The sequence below is a fragment of the Balaenoptera borealis genome (genome assembly GCF_965194805.1).
Source record: "Balaenoptera borealis genome assembly, chromosome: 15".
In the NCBI taxonomy this organism is placed as follows: domain Eukaryota; kingdom Metazoa; phylum Chordata; class Mammalia; order Artiodactyla; family Balaenopteridae; genus Balaenoptera; species Balaenoptera borealis.
This window is the reverse complement of record NC_138871.1, coordinates 46673848-46690169: the sequence shown is the minus strand read 5'-3', so window position 1 is coordinate 46690169 and position 16322 is coordinate 46673848. Positions and strand designations below refer to the sequence as shown.

Below are 16322 nucleotides of genomic sequence, written 5' to 3'. Positions count from 1 at the left end.
ATTAGGTCACAAGGGTGGGGCCCTAATCTGATACGACTGGTGTCCTTAGAAGGGGAAGAGACACCAGAGACCCCCTAAACTTCTCCCTCCATGCACATACAGAGAAGAGGCCACATGAGGACACGATGAGAAGGCAGCCTTCCACAAGCCAGGAAAAGAGACCTCACAGGAAACCAATCCTGATGGCATTTTGACCTTGAACTTCTAGCCTCCATAATTGTGAGAAAATTAATTTCTGTTATTTAAGCCAGTTAGTCTGCGGTATTTTGTTATGGAAGCCCGAGCAGGCTAATACAGTAGCATAATGTTGGGTAATGATAAGAATCATGAAGAAAATAAAGTATGGCAGAAGGATATATAGTGATGGGGTGGAGAGCTATGTTGAATATGGAAACTAGGAAAGGCCCTGGGGGAAGATCCTTCCAGGCTGAAGTATTCCTGGGGGAATTAATTCCCTGACATGAGAACAAAATGGAGGCGTGTGAGAAATAGCCAAAAAGGCTGTGTAGCCCAAGTACATTAGGCAGAGTACACATGAAAGGAAATGAGGACAAAGAGGAAACCAGGGGCCAGATTATCAGGGCCATGTAGGCCATAGCAAGGACTTCAGATTTTGTTCTAGTGGGATGGAAAGCTGCTGGAAAGTTTTAAGCAAGAGAGTGACAAATATGATTTACTTTAAAAGGGTCACAGACACACAGGAAGGAGACTGTGGGAGAGAAAGACTGGAATGTGGGAGAATGGTTATGAGGCTAGTTTAACAGTCCAGGTGAGAGATGGTGGGGGTCTGGGCTAGAAGGGATGGGGTTGAAGGAGGTGAGAAATAATTGGATTCAGAGTATATTTTCAAGATAATTGAGGATTGCTCTATCAATTAGATGTGGCATGCAAGAGAAAGAAAAGAATCAAGGGCCCTGACTGAGCTGTGCACTGGTCATTGTGGTGCTGTTTACTGAGATGATAAAACAGCAGGAGGCACAAGTCTGTGGGGAGCGGGTTTGAATCAAGAGTTCAGTTTTGTACATGTCTATTAGACATCCAAGTGGAGATGCTGAATAGGCAATTGGATAGACCAGCATGGAGTTCAGGGAGGGTTAGGATTAGAGAGAGAAAATGAGTGTCATTAGCACTTAAGTGGTATTGAAACACTGAATATCGTAATCACTGCCAGCACCTGCTTCTCAATTTACAGATCCATATTTAGGGGTGGGGGAGGAAGTAGGGAGCTATTTTCCTATCTTTCTGGTCCTCCTTCCCCTTCTCCATCCCCTCAAAAATTACCCCATCTGGCTTCAAGCCCTCACTTCAAGAAGACTTCACACTTGGGCCGGTGTTGCTGACTGGTACATACTGAAGCACATTCCCCAGTCACCTGCCGAGGCAGAGTCCTCCCACTGGTGGAGCTTGCCTGCTTTGGCTGTGGTTCTAAGCTCAGTCTAGGCCTGCCCTCTCTAAAACCTGGATCCCTGGAGGAGGTGAGCCTTTCTCCCTGATCGCCTACCTGCCTCTCCTCACCATTCCACAGACCTGGTGTCTTCACTGACTCTCGGCCTTCCTTCTTCAACTCCAGTAGGGAGGCAGTGAGAGCAAACCTCTTTTACGGGACCGTAGACCTCTTTCGGTAATGAAGAAGAAAAACAACAACTGCTTTAAGTGAATAAGGGAGAAAACGCCTACCTCTGGGAGTCAAAAGTGCCACTGTAGTTTCCATGTATCATTGCCACTAAACTGAATGAAGAGGATGACCTTGAAAGGGGAGCCTCCATAATCTGGCCTGGCTAGGTTATGGAGAATTACCCAAGAATGAGCCATAACCCAAAGTCAGATCTGGTGGGAACCTGAACCTGCCAGCACCCAGGAGTGCTACTGGTGGCCTAGCGTAGAGATCTTCAAATGGGGGTGCAAGTATCTTGAGCATGAAAAAGGGATCCAGTTTATAGATGCTCATTTTCAGGTCCCTACAACTGAGCTGTTTGAGAAGGCTACTGTGCCTTACTCTTTTAAGACCTCATGCTGCCCTTTCATTACTGCCCCTTCCCACTTTAGAAAAGGATTCCCACCTGGAATCTTATGAGGCCATTGCTTCTGGATGCAAAGAGTTCCTAACCAAGGAACTATTTAAAATCTTAGTTTCAAAGAAAGATCCTTAAAGTATTTATCAAGGGACCATAATTTTGTGTTTTCCCCTAGCTTATACTAAACACCATATATCACCAATTCTAAGATAAGCATTTTTTCACGTTGTAACCTCTCTGAAATTGGTGTATCTTACCATCATGTAAGCCAAATGGTTGTTGTTATTACCTGCACTTGTGCATTTTCACAATCAAAACTTGTAGAATGCATATTGGACATATAGTGGAGCACTTTTTTTATCACCTAAGAAGCAGAGCTGTGGGGCGAAAGTGGACAGTGGGTGGTGAATCAAATGAGGTTAACAATATTCCTAAAGCAGAAGACAAATTCTTTTGTCTAGAATAACTCTCTAGGTCAAGTAGATGAGTCTCTAAATTTAAACCTATCACCCAGAGATACATTCCTTGTTGCCAATTCAGTTTTGACTCCTTAAAAAACTTCTGTAAGGACAGTCTGTAAGGAAACGCTCTATTCCCAGCTCTCTTTCTTATTTGCTAGGTTGACTGAAGGCAGTTTTCCTCTACATTACTTTCCTTGAACAGATATAGGTTTGTGAGTAATTTCAACAGTATTCATAAAATGAATCTGCTCTTCAAAAGTTTGATGATATGATCATTTCAACAGAAGAAAATAGAAGGTAAGACATGTACATTCTGGTTACAACTATGTACAAATGCATGCTTATATCGTAATAAGGTTCTGAAGTGAATTTTGAGTAATATCTACAATCTTATTTATTGAATTTTAAAAATAACACTCCCATAGAAACTCTCCTAACTGACCTCCACTTTAACAACCCAGCAAGTAACAAGTTCTCTCTTCCCTCTATCAACTATTCTGCAGGGTACCCATGCACACCACATGCTAGCAGTCTACTCTCTGTGTATAAGCACTTTTGCTGCCATCTCTCTCCGGATCAAACAAACAAACACAATCAGTAAGAATATAGATTTGAAGTACACAATCAATAGGCTTGAACTAATGGACCTGTAAAAAACATTTTACCCAACAAAAAATATACATTCTTGGGACTTCCCTGGTGGTGCAGTGGTTAAGAATCCGCCTGCCAATGCAGGGGACACGGGTTCGATCCCTGGTCCAGGAAGATCCCACATGCCACGGAGCAACTAAGCCCGTGCGCCACAACTACTGAGCCTGTGCTCCAGAGCCCGCGAGCCACAACTACTGAAGCCCGCACTCCACAACTACTAAAGCTCGCGCGCCTAGACCCCCTGCTCCGCAACAAGAGAAGCCACCGCAATGAGAAGCCCACACACCACAATGAAGAGTAGACCCCACGCACCGCAACTAGAGAAAGCCCATGCATAGCAATGAAGACCCAACGCAGCCAAAAATAAATAAATAAATTTATTTAAAAAAAATACACATTCGGGGCTTCCCTGGTAGTGCAGTGGTTGAGAATCTGCCTGCCAATGCAGGGGACACGGGTTCGAGCCCTGGTCTGGGAAGATCCCACGTGCCGCGGAGCAGCTGGGCCCATGAGCCACAATTACTGAGCCTGCGCGTCTGGAGCCTGTGCTCCGCAACAAGAGAGGCCACGATAGTGAGAGGCCCACGCACCTCGATGAAGAGTGGCCCCCACTTGCCACAATTAGAGAAAGCCCTCGCGCAGAAACGAAGACCCAACACAGCCATAAATAAATAAACAAATACTTTAAAAAAAATACACATTCTTTTCGAGTATACTCAGATCGTTTACATAAACTGTCCATCTACGGGAGCATAAAGCAAATCTCAATTTTCAAGGGTTGGAATCGTATATATGTCATTTGCCACAAGGTCATTAAGTTAAAAAATCAATAATTGAAATATAATTTTTGGAAAATTAAGAGAATCACTTCTAAATAATTTGTGGACCCAAAGAAAAATAATAATGGAAATTAGAGCATATTGAGAACTAAACAATAATGAAAATAATACTGTAGTAAATTGTATTATTGTCCCAAATAGTTTCTAACTTCCCTGTATAAAATTAACATCCCTGACACTTTCTCTGCCTTTACTGTTTTTTCTTCATAGAACATATCACCACATAAAAATTACATATTTGTTTACCTGTTTATCTTCCTTAGCCTAATATAATTGTCATGGGAATAGAAACTTCTCTCTTGTGTTCACCAATGTATCTCAAGTTCCTGGCACATAGTATTCAATAAATATCCATTGAATGAATGAATACTGTTATTACTTTACTATTTGGGTGTTCTCTTTATCAATATTCTCTTCTTTAATGTCATGTTGTTTTCGGTTCTTCTCCAATATTAATGTTGCCATTCCCTTTTTCTTCATGTAAGCTTAATCTACTTTTGCCTCTTAATTTTTACAACAGTTTTTCTTATGTTTATCTATTCCAAGCAGCAAATTTTGCATATCTTTTTTTTTTTTTTTTTTTTGGCGGCGCTGTGTGGCTTGTAGGATCCTAGTTCCCCAACAAGGGACTGAACCTGGGTCTTTGGCAATGAAAGTGCAGTCCCAACCACTGGACTGACAGGGAATTCCCTGCATATCATTTTTTAAAAATATTTATTTAGTTAGTTGCACGAGTTCTTAGTTGCAGCAGGTGGGCTCCTTTGTTGCAACTTGTGGGCTCCTTAGTTGTGGCATGCAAACTCTTAGTTGAGGCATGTGAACTCTTAGTTGTGGCACACATGTGGGATCTAGTTCCCTGACCAGGGATCAAACCTGGGCCCCCTGCTTTGGGAGCACGGAGTGTTAACCACGGGGCCACCAGGGAAGTCCCTTACATATTTCTAATTCAAGGATTTTTGTCTTTTATAAATGACATTAAGCATTGACATTTATTTTCTTGCTGTTTTTATTTCTGTAATCCTGCTTTATACTCCCTAAATTTTGTTTTCTTAGTATTTCCTTCTCTCCACTATTTTACAAAAGTTATTTATTTTCTCAGACTATGCAATATGCTAGCGGAGGGCAAAGGGATAGGAAGTAGGGAGTAGTGGAAGTTACAAAATACCAACCACAACTTCCTGATCAGAAGCAAGTAAGGCCTATACTAGCACCATATTTTCTCCTTAATGAAACATTTCAACATATTTCTTGTTCTTACCCTGTTTTCTCTGCTACTTTCTATAAGATGTGTTTGTTGGTGGTTATTGGGCTGCACCCCACAGGCCTACAAGGCCTGTGCTTGCCCAGCTTCAAGACTGAAGAAAGAGCCTGGAGTCAGCAACAGAGACATCAGTGTGAGACAGGCTGGGACCTGGGACCCTTTGCTGCAGTGCTGCAATGCTTGCGCCTGGACTAACGTCTCCCAGAGCAAGAAAATACTGATAAGAAGAAAACTATAAGGGACTAAAAGCTGCTGTGCATGCACAGTTCGGGCAAATTCTAGACAAAACATACAAAAAGACCAAAAAAACCCCAACTGCCACTTCTGAAGAGCTAGGAGTAAAAACAGGGTGTCGGGAGCAAAAGCAGGGTACTGCACATGCCCCCAGCGCTCAATACCAGCAAAGCGGTGGGCAAAACACCTAAGCCACCCCTCTGGCCCGACCCCTGGACACACCCCTACCCTCACCCCATATAAGGAACCAGCTCCCTCCTCCTTGGGGAGGGAGCAAGGGAACTTGTTACTTGTTTTCACTACCCTCCTGCTGCAACAGAGGCCCCAATAAAGCCTTGCCTGAATTTCTTGACTGGCCTCTTATCAATTTCTATTGACTGGGGAAGGCCAAGAACCCTGGTCGATATCAAATGGTTTAATGGATGGGGGAGCTTACACGTCTGAAGCAGGGTCCTGGAGCGACAGCCCACTGTGTGTGGTGGACGACGGGCAGGACATGGCAGCAGTCTTCGCTCCCTGTGAGGGGAATTACCAGTTATAGGGGAATTGACATCAGGTGGGCTCATTAGTTACCAGGGAAACCAATAGAGGGGCATGCCTCTTATCACGCCTCTCACTAACCCTTTGATAAGAACAATCACCAGCTGGGGCAAGTTCGCAGGAAGGTCAGTCATGTGAATAGGGTGCAGGTGAAGCAGGCACTGGTTGGGCAGGGGATGTACAGAGAGCAAGAGAACAGTCATCTTAAGTGGCCTGACCATACAGTGGTAAATTTTACAATTTCATCCTTAGGTTACAGAATATAAAGTTGAGATTTTTGACTGAACCAGAAGAGTAACATCACCGAGAAATAGAATAGTTGATCGGACTTTGCATCTTTTCTCTGGAGGAGAGGAGGCATGTTTTTGTTTAAATGAGAGAAGTTGCATTATTTCAAATGGGAGAGTTGGTGTTCTTTGGAAATATGGCTAAAGGAGCAGCTATAAATGTTGAGCACCAAAAAGATGGACCATTGTGGACGGAGTGGATTGGAACTCCGTATCTGTTCTGAACCTCCTTTTAGTTTACCTTTTTAGTGTAACTACACTTTCCAGATTCACAGAAACTAGGGTTTTAAATGTAAATTGGGTTCTGCCAGCTAAATGCCTGGTGCCAAATTTTTTTCTGCGGCACTGCTTTGATGTTCAGCATTTGCTTTGGAGGTGTCAAGAGGGTTAGTTGTAGAAGTAGTGGCAGTGCGGCAGCTTCCTGATCTCTCTGGATGTCTACTTCAACAGGCGTCCTTGAAGTCCAAGGTCCAAGGAGGCCTCCTCACTCCCTCCCTTCCTGGCTGTAGCGGAAAAAGCAGCTCTGCTGGCTAGTCAGACTGGAAGTGTTTATTCTGGAATCTTTCCTGCAGACGTGTCATCATAGAGCCTTGACCTTTTAATGATTGAGAAGACATCTGATTTCCGATATTCAGTTCTTTTCTGCTTAATGTTTTCTGATTCTTAAAATCATGATTGATAAACTGAAATATCCAGAATTCCGTATCTTTTTCCAGATTCATTTCATTTTAAAGAAGTTTTTGAAATGCTTAGTCAGGAGTTTTCCCGCTGGATGATAAACTTAGTTTAGTAAATAATTAACCTTTGGAACTGATTATTCTTGATTATTCTGAGCACAAATGCATGCTACACAATGTGGTCAAACAAATTATTTTGTCTTTTAAGGAAAAGAACTCTGAGTTTCAACACTGCTATTCTCCGATGGTTTTTAAATGATTGACAGGAAAGTAAAAGTATTGCAGTCTGATGTTCAGAAATGTTAGGTTTTTCATTATTTTTATTTTCCAAACATTAGTTTAAAAGAACATTAAAAGCATCAGAAATACAAATCTGACCTAATGGTTAACATCAGAACAATTTGCATCACAGTAAAGCATCAAGAGAAATAATTAATATACCCTGCTAATTAGTCATATTCAACTGAATTCTCATTACTTTTATAAAAGTTCTCATTTTAGCCCTTATGGAAAAGTTATATATGTCTATTTATATCTTTATCTCCATATAGACATAGATATAGATAGACATATATAACTTATGAAGAGACAAGTTACATATATCTATCTCTGTATCTGTATCTCTATATATCTACATATAGACATAGATACAGAGATATAAATATACAGGAAGGCTAAGAATCTAGCCTGCTATGTATTTCATGCAAGTTAAATCAGTAATTTCTTGATGAGCATAAAGAGACTGAACACCTCATATGCACGTGCTTATTTTCTTTATGCTATGATTTTTACCTCCCAAAGATGGGGCAAATCATCTCAGACTCAGAGGTCACAAAGGAAACCTGTCATTTTTAGTTTTACAAGTAGAAATTACTTTTTAAAAAATCTTTTATTGAGTCACATTTGAAATGCCTGGCCAAAAAAGAGATTCATACCTTAAAAAGTATGAAATAGCTTCTTGATTACAATGTTATTACTTATAAAGCTGTTTGGCTTATTGACTTAAATACCAGGTTCTGAATTTAGACAAAAGTTTCATTCCTAATTTGCCACAATTCTTCAAATGATCTTGGGAGAGGATATTATATTTCTTAATTCTTTGTTAAAAAGAGGTAATATATGAACCTACCTCATGGAATTATTAATAAATGAAAATAGTGTTGTATTAAAAATATAAAAGCACAGTTGAAATAGGTCATAGTGACTTCCAAAAATAGCATTCAATTACCAAAGGAAAAAAAGAAGAGTGTATATTTTCTCTTCTGTTATAAAATTTAATAGCAAAAATAAAAGGACAAAAAAGAGAGAAGGAAAGAAGGGAGAGAGTCCTAAAAGGTGAATTTAACAGCAAAATAAAATCCATATCTCATACTTAAGCCTCGGAAATAGAAATGACTGGTTGATCCTGGAAGGTAAGAGTTATTAGATGAAACTGAGCAGAGTTATAGCTGAGTACCAGCTGTCTTCTCTATGTGTCTCATGACCTCTGTATTTGGGAACAGCATGGGAGAGGATGCTATAAACTGAACACCTTTCATCCAAGGGACAAAGTACCTTCCAATCTGCAATAACAGTTCCTGAATATAACAATTTATAAAGATGGGTTTTGTATCTTGATGCTCACCTTGTTTAGAAGTTATAGTTCCAAAATTGTATTGAGTTCAAATGCCAACTGTATAATGAAAACATTTTTACATAAAAATATAAGTTTACAGTTGTTACACTAGGAATCACAGAGTATATAACAAAATTAGTTTAAGTGTAGAAATACTTAGTCTATTTTGCCTTATTGCCCATTTCCAGTCTAAGATTCATGGGAGAGAAATAACACAATTAGTTTGAAAACAGATCATCTTAAGAATTTTTCTACCATGGTAATATATAAACAAAGACCAAAAAAATTTTCTACATAGTTACTTAGATAGTCTTCGTCAGGTTGTTAACAAATCATTCTCACACAGAAGGAAAGCATAAATTGAAACACCCCCATCTCATCCTTATGTCTTCTTGTACATACAAGAGTCTACATACAACAGTCTAGCCTGCTTCCCACATAACAGCACCCTGATGAGATGACCACAGTTAGTGCCTACTACCCCAGGAAGAGCACCCCTCTACTATATGCAGTCCTCCTCACTAGGTTTCCTGGGTAAGATCATTCTGAAATAGAATAATTCATTTTTAGCAAGAAAAAACAGACTTCTTTTTAAAAGAACTCTACAGCTACTCAGCTGACACAAAATAATAATGTCTATAATTAGAAATGGTAATAATCTTAATACCCTATTCTTAGTTGGCTGTCTTATGAAAAGAAAGTAACTAATGCTTGTGTATTGTTGGTAAAAATAGATATAGATAATACATTTCTGAGTTTCTGCTTTAACAATGTATTATTTATTCCAGTAAGCCTGCAACCAAAAAAAGTATATTGATCCCAATTCAACACTTCAAAGAGTCAAAATTTATAATTCAGTTAATAAAAATAATGCCACAGTAAAGATGACACCTTCACATTCTTTAAAAATTCCAGCTCATACTTACTTCAAAGAACCATAACATTGACTCAAATGACCATAATCAGTTCATTCCCTGCTTTTAATACAGTAGCATGATCATTCCCTGGCGCCTATTTAAAAGTTTAGTACAAAAGATTGGAGCACAGGTCAGGTGTAAAATAATAAACTTTTATATCAACTCTTAAAATGTCAAGAAACTGCAAAGCAAACCAATAGATGCTAATACTTCAGACAAAAGGAAGTCATTAGTGTCAACTGTCTAGGTCTTTAAGTTTTGATATACCTCTGGTCTCACAGAATTTTAAAAAATCAACTAGTATCAGAAACAAAAACATATAAGATTCTCCAGCCTCCATGACTCTAAACAGAGGGGACTGGAATCTGCTTGGCTGAAGTGCTATCATACTCTTGCATTAAATCATTAGTGGTGTGATAATGCATGGCAATATATGAATTGGCAAATCCAAAAGAATTTACTGGCTGTAAGTTATGTGGGATGCTCTCTTCCTGGGACGGGCTGCTGTTATAGATACTGTAGTACGGCTCAATCCGAGTGTTGATGGGGGTTGAGCTGCTCTGACCATAGTGTTGATGTCCAGCAGACATCTTGGGACTGACCACACTTTCCTTCGAATGACTTGGGCCACAGGCCTGGTCCACAAATTTCTTCTGGGGCTTTGGAGACAACATGTAGGCAGAGTTTGTTTCATGATGGGAGGATTTGTTTCTGTTGACTTCGAGGTTTCCCTTTCCCATGGCTCGAAGTCGAGTCTTCTGTTTGCAGCAGAAAAAACCCAGGCCTATGTACTGCAGACACCACAGCACTTTCCTTCTCAGCCCTGCACTGTTCCGAGAATATATAAAAGGGTTTAATCCTGACTTGAAAAATACAAGCGTAAAACCAAACAGTTCGAACTGGTAAAGGATGAAGCTCCCACTGCTGGACAGAACCACCTGCACCAAGGAGATTCCCAGTGGAAGGCAGCACACCAGGACCGACAGCACAATGATCACACAGGTGACCACCGCCTTGGAATCCTTAGCCGTGGAGAGATTGACAGCCGACACCAGCTGGAGCCGGCTGGCCGCAGGGGTTGGCAGCTGGTTGGGACTCTTGGTGTATCCGTGGGTCTGAACGTGCTGCAGTTTGTTGTAATTCTGGTTCCTGTACAGAGCTGGCATGGTACACTGGATGGGTTCTCCACCTCCCTTCACAGGGGCCCCCATGAAAGGCTGTGGTCTGGAAGCATCAACTGTGATCACAGGGGGGCACTTTCTGACCTGAGCATTTTTCCGCAGGGTCTGAGCAATCATGATGTAAGACACAGAGACCACAGCAACACAAAAGGTGAAGTCGACCACATAGAGAGACAGGATGGCTTTCCCTTCTCTGGCAATCAGACTGGACATGGGAAGGCAGAGGTGGGAGTTGCTGGTTTTCAGGGTGGCCAAGGTGGCGAGGGTGAAACTGGTGGCCCAGAGGAGCAGAGTGAGGAGCAAGGTGCAGAGAAAGGAGGCCGTGCGGTTCGGCTGCTTCCCCAACACCATGCGGAGCCGGTGCAGGGCAATCACCGCCACTGTCTTGAGGGACATGATGATGAAGCCGGAGCTGGTGAGGTGGAAGGTGAAGCAGAAAGCATCCGGTATGCCGCTGGCTGAACTGAAGAACAACACAAAGGTGAACATGGGGGCCGTCACGCCACAGATGAAGAGGTCACAGAAGGACAGGTTCAGGACCATGAAATCAAAGTTGGTTCTGAATTTCCTGAAGGCCGGATCAAAGAAGGACAAGAAGACAATGAAGTTGCCGTAAGAGCCCAGGCAGAAGATGATTGCGAGCAGAAAGGTACAGCTCGCCAAGGTGGCCGTGTGGATGAGGTCCTGGAGGTCTTCCTGGAGAGCAGTGCTGTTTCCTCCCTGGGAGTGAGGCACATGTAGCAGGGTAGTGTTGGGGGCATCCCGAGGGAGGTCCGTTGAGTTCATCTTCAGAGAGAGACGACTTCCTTCTGTGTGAAGGGAGTCAGGGCCTCAACTCACAGATGAGCGACATTTGACAAAAGAGGCCCAAGGCAGAAAAGCCTGCGCACAAAAATGCATACCCAGAAACAGAAAGGAATTAATGAGAAAGAAGAGTGACCTCATGATCTTTTACAAAAGCACTAGACTTTTTCAGCTCTGACCCAGTGCCTAGAAAGCATTTCTCCTTGCAAAGCCCCACACAGGAAAGACACAAAGACCTCAAAATACATTCATCCAGCTGATTTCAGGTTTTATGACACAGTGGTTTTCAAACTAGTTTAAGCATCATCTGGAGAGTGGGTTAAACAAAAAACAGATTCCTGGGCCTCACCCCTTGAGATTGTGATTGAAGGATGGGTGTGCAGATGTTACCTTCAGAAACTCTGCAGTGCCAGACACTGAAGACACGAGAACATGACCTCTCCACAAAAGAGATCACAATCTAGTTGGAGGAGATCAACCTATGTAATTACAGCCAAATGTGGCAAATCAGCTGATGGCAGCACACTGTGGAAGGAAAAGAAGGGGGACAGAATCCAGCCCGGGGTGGAGGCTGAAGCAGCTCTTGATAAGGAGGAGTTAGTTGGGTGAAAGGTGAGGGGCAGGGAGTGGGGGACAGACAGGCTGGGAGAAGGGGAGTAGGTCTTTGCAGCAGAAGGACTGAGGCAAGAAACAGCACGTGCTGTGCTTGACGTATAAGCAAGAGGCTACTTTTGAAGTATATACTGTGGCCTTTTACATAACTCCCACACATCACTAACAAATATGACTTCTTTTCCTAGGAAGAACCCTTTATTTTCCATTATTTATATTTCCTTCTCCCTATTTGTGATATCTTGGCCAACTCCACACTCTCCTTTGGGAAAGAACTTTGTGTAGGACTATATTTGAGAGGGAAAAAATGGAAGTAATGAAGGGTGTCAGAATTATATTTGAGATTTACAAGGTGCAAAGCACCACTTTGCAAACTCTATATAAATGTGAGTTATCATTATCCCAGCAGGAATATCCTCATGAAGAAGCAGGAGGCATGCACCCATTCATGCATGCATTCACCCAGTTTGTATCTACCGTGTGCATACTCTCCGCCAGCTTTACGCTAGGTACTGTGGGTACAAAGATGAATAAGACACAGCCTCTATTTTTAAAGAACAACTTCTTTTTCTTCTTGGTCCTTTACTTTCTTAACATTTTTTTTCCATTTTGCAATGAGATTTAAAATACACTCACACAATGTTCTGTTGTCCCAAATCCCAAAGCCCTGTGTGGCCTGGTGCCCACCCCGCTCCCAAAGATGCTTCCAGTGGTACAGCTTAAGTTGTTCCTTGGAGACTGGTGCAATGCTCTTGGCAACCAAAAATAACTTGCTTTAATCCAGTATTTTAGGAATAACCAGTGGTATTGGGGAAGTCCAGGGGTGATGTTCAGAATATTTAACCACCAGCTCAAGCTGAGTCCCAGAGGCCTCCAGCTGTCCTAGGGTTAACCCTTTAGTTGCTGAATCATGGGGTACAGAGGAAGGGGCCTGGTTAGTGAGGGATTACTGGGGCCTCCAAGCAGGAGCTATGGACCACGCAATACAGAAGTCGCCCAGCATTCAATAATAGGTACAGCTGTGCCAGTGAGTATCAGACAAATTTCAGTCCTGGGGAGATCCATAAAACTAACTGGTGTCCTTCATGAAGGAAGAAGATAACCTCTTCTACATTCTCAATGGTCAAAAGTGCAGATCCTAACAATATAATGAATTTCTCCACTGGGAAGTAGGACCAACTTTTCTGTACTTTCCTTATATAAAAGAGATAGAAAAATTAATCTTGACCTTTTGTTTCTTGATGATTAGAATTAAAAAATAATAATAATGGATAGCTTATTATTTTCACTTAAAGACTGTGCCTGTTTCTGAACCCTTTTTGATACCTGTGTAGTGAAAAAAAAAAAAAAACACCTTTTACTGTTAATTTTTTAATTGTTAACTGGGGGATTGGGGTTAGCTGATGAAAAAAGAAGTAGAAGAGAAAATCCAATTTGTGGAAGCAAGAAGAGCAGAAAGGTGATACTACTGTTTATAGCAAATTCCCCTGACCCCAAAGAGAGAAGCGGAAATTCGGCTTGGGGAAATTAGAATGAGGAAGAGTCTGGAATTAGGATGCTAAGAAAAATATCGAGTAAGTGGGTAATAAAAAAGAAGCGGATGATGGAAGTTATGAAGACCCCAGGCTGGGAGAAATTTGGAAAGGGGAAAATGGAATGATGAGGCACCAACATTAGTCAAGGATAAGAGGCAGAAGGAAAAAAAAAGGATTTGGAGGAGTTGAGGGGCAACTTCCACTTTCTCTCCAATTACAATTGCTTCAATAAACTTAAATTTTTTCAATACATTAAAAAATAAAGTAGAATTCTGGGTCAGGAATATAATGATCAGTCTTATCATTAGTATGTTCACTTTACTAAGTGCTTGTGATGTGCCAGGCACTGTTCTCAGTGCTCCACACTATTAATATACTGAATCGTCAAAACAACCCTGAGATAGTATAACTTATCTCTATTTTACAGATGAGGAAACTGAGTCAGAGAGAGAGCACCTATCTTAAAGGGGTACAGCATGGATTTGAACCTAAGCAGTTACTCTCTAAAGGCAGCACTCCACCACCAAGCTAAACAGAATAGCAAAGCAATCAAGGCAGGGAGTCCCAGGTCAGAAGACAGTTACAGCAGCTATAATTTACTGGGTGGTTATTATATGCCAGGCACTTCTACTAGAAGCTTTACATAGGTTATCAAACTTTATTTCATTCTCATTATAATCCTACAAAGTAGGTACTGCAATCCCTTCCCAAATCAAAGTTCCTGGAACCCAAAATTTGAATACAGACATACACACACACACACACACACACACACACACACACAGTTCAATGTACCTTTTTGGCAAGGTTGAAAAATTATGGTTCTGGTATAAAGTAACTATAAATCATTCTGATTTTGGATAATTAGAAAAAAAAGGAAGGAATCAGAGGCTGGGAAGAGAAAAGGGAGAAAAAGCAGAAGAACAGAAGTAAAGGTTTTGGCAGAGAAACTTTAGAAGCAGTAAGGAAATAGAGGGAAAGTAAACCCAGGTCTTAGGACTAACTTCTTTAAGAAAGAGGAAGCTGAGATGACAATTTGGGGAAAAGCTATGATAGCAGAACTATAAAACTCAGTTATTTGGGGGAGGGGAGCGGTAAATGAACACCTATTTGCTACTCCTAAATATTAAATAAAGGTTACCAACATTCTTTTCAATGCAAGCATACAAGTTACTCTTTATCTCTGGGACTATAAACAAGTTCTGGAATAAGATGTAATTAAAGTAATAAAATCAGAGAAATTTTAAGTTGGAACACCAGTCTTAAGAAGAAAACATAGTAAGCACAATAAGAAGGAATGAATTCATATCATATGCATCTTATTACAACTAAGAAGGAGAGAGCCTAAAGTAACTAGTAAGCAAGAAATAGTAAGTGAAAACTTATTGTACAGCAATGATTTCTCATTAGGATGTGTGTGAAGAGCTTCTGATAATCTAGTGTGCTGTCTTAATATTTTAGTACATATTAAAACATTTTACATGAGCTTTTACAAGTCAACTCATGACCTGGAATCTTCCAACTCTTGTTTTCTCATTATATCCTCAGTTCCTCGAGGGCAGGCATTTTCAGTCTAACCAACCCTCACAAGAAAACAAGGTTCTGTACTATTCTTATTATTATTCCCACTGTATTTGTATTGATCAGGAAAACGGCAGGGAAGTTAGATGACTTGTCCAAGGTCACTAAGATTCAAGCCAGATTTCTCTGATTTCAGAGGCCATGCTCTCTCTCCCCAGTGGAACTACCGTTTGAAGCCCAGAGCAGCTGATAGGGTCGGGTGTGTCAGTGGGTGAGGGAGCGGGGAGGCCGTGGAGCACCCCCAGCGTGAGGATGGAGTGGGAGACTTCTGGGAGGGCATGGCGACCCAGACCAGGGACTTGAGATGGGTAGGGGCTCCCCTGGCTGGGGAAGGTTATGGTAAGGAGGGCCTAGGTCAGTCCAGCGAAGCTTGTAAAAGATGCAGCAGAGGGTTGGTGAGGTGAGGAGGGCTCGGGCAGGGCATGGGCGGTGGGGGAGGGGTTCCACGGGCCCCGCGGAGCCGGGGAACCGGCAGGGCAGGCGCGAGATGGCCTCCCCGCAGGCCGCGCCAGGAGCGCAGGTGCACGGCGGCCGGGCCTGGACCTGTGCGGCCGCCTCCTCGCTCACCCGGCGGCTACTCGGGGCCCGGCCCTCCCGGTCCCCGCGGGGTCGTCCTCCTCCAGGGGCCCGTGGCCTCTCACCTGCCCGGTGGCCGCAGCGCCGCCACTCCTCCTCCATATCGCAGCCCGGACCCCAGCTCCGCCCGCCGCCCGGGAGGATGCAGGGCTGGAGGCATCATCGCCATCGCCGCCGCCGCCGCGCATCTCGGGAGCCGCGGCAAGCCGGGGCGCGGAGGCGCAGGCACGGAGACGCCGAGGGCGCCGCCTCCCACCCCCAGGCCGGACACTCCGGCTCGGCGCCCCGCCTGCCCCCGCGCCCTCGACGACTCGCGGGCCTCCCGTTGCCCCGGGGCCCGACCGCTCCCGCCGCCCCGACCTCCGTCCTCCGCGCCGCGCGAGGTCTCAGGCGCGCCGTTTTGCCGCTCGGGTAGTGGCGGCTCCCCGAGGCTGTTACGAGCTGACGCACCGAGGAAGAGGGGGAGCGGACTGGGTGGACAGGAGGGCAAAGGTGGGGGCACCGACGGACACAGCGCGACCCGTGGGGGCCTTGGC

General features: G+C 43.0%; 2 protein-coding genes and 1 long non-coding RNA gene across 7 annotated transcripts in view; 1 reads left to right on the top strand and 2 right to left on the bottom strand.

The window, feature by feature from the left end:
• Positions 1–9551, top strand: part of ERLEC1 (endoplasmic reticulum lectin 1) — a gene marked incomplete at its 5' end in the record, with an annotated part of 49887 nt that extends 40336 nt beyond the window's left edge. The window contains one exon of one of the 3 annotated variants that reach the window (XR_014235118.1): positions 6739–9551. Of the gene's footprint in view, positions 1–2634; positions 4330–6738 lie in introns of those variants that run through there. The other 2 variants (XR_014235119.1, XR_014235120.1) reach the window with 2 other exon arrangements.
• The window catches only part of LOC309612470, a 37079-nt gene extending 20757 nt beyond the window's left edge, over positions 1–16322 (bottom strand). For 2 of the 3 annotated variants that reach the window (XR_014235136.1, XR_014235137.1), the window contains exons 1-2: positions 15852–16085; positions 5898–5977 (exon numbers count right to left, since the gene is read on the bottom strand). This is a non-coding gene — a long non-coding RNA (uncharacterized lncRNA). Of the gene's footprint in view, positions 1–5897; positions 5978–15851 lie in introns of all 3 variants that reach the window. The other variant, XR_014235135.1, reaches the window with a different exon arrangement.
• GPR75 (G protein-coupled receptor 75) lies at positions 7268–16204 on the bottom strand. The gene is made up of 2 exons (XM_082358193.1): positions 16147–16204; positions 7268–11560 (listed from the first exon to the last, which is right to left on the bottom strand). The coding sequence occupies exon 2, from the start codon at positions 11462–11464 to the stop codon at positions 9842–9844; it is 1623 nt and encodes a 540-aa protein (XP_082214319.1). The 5' UTR covers positions 11465–11560; positions 16147–16204; the 3' UTR covers positions 7268–9841.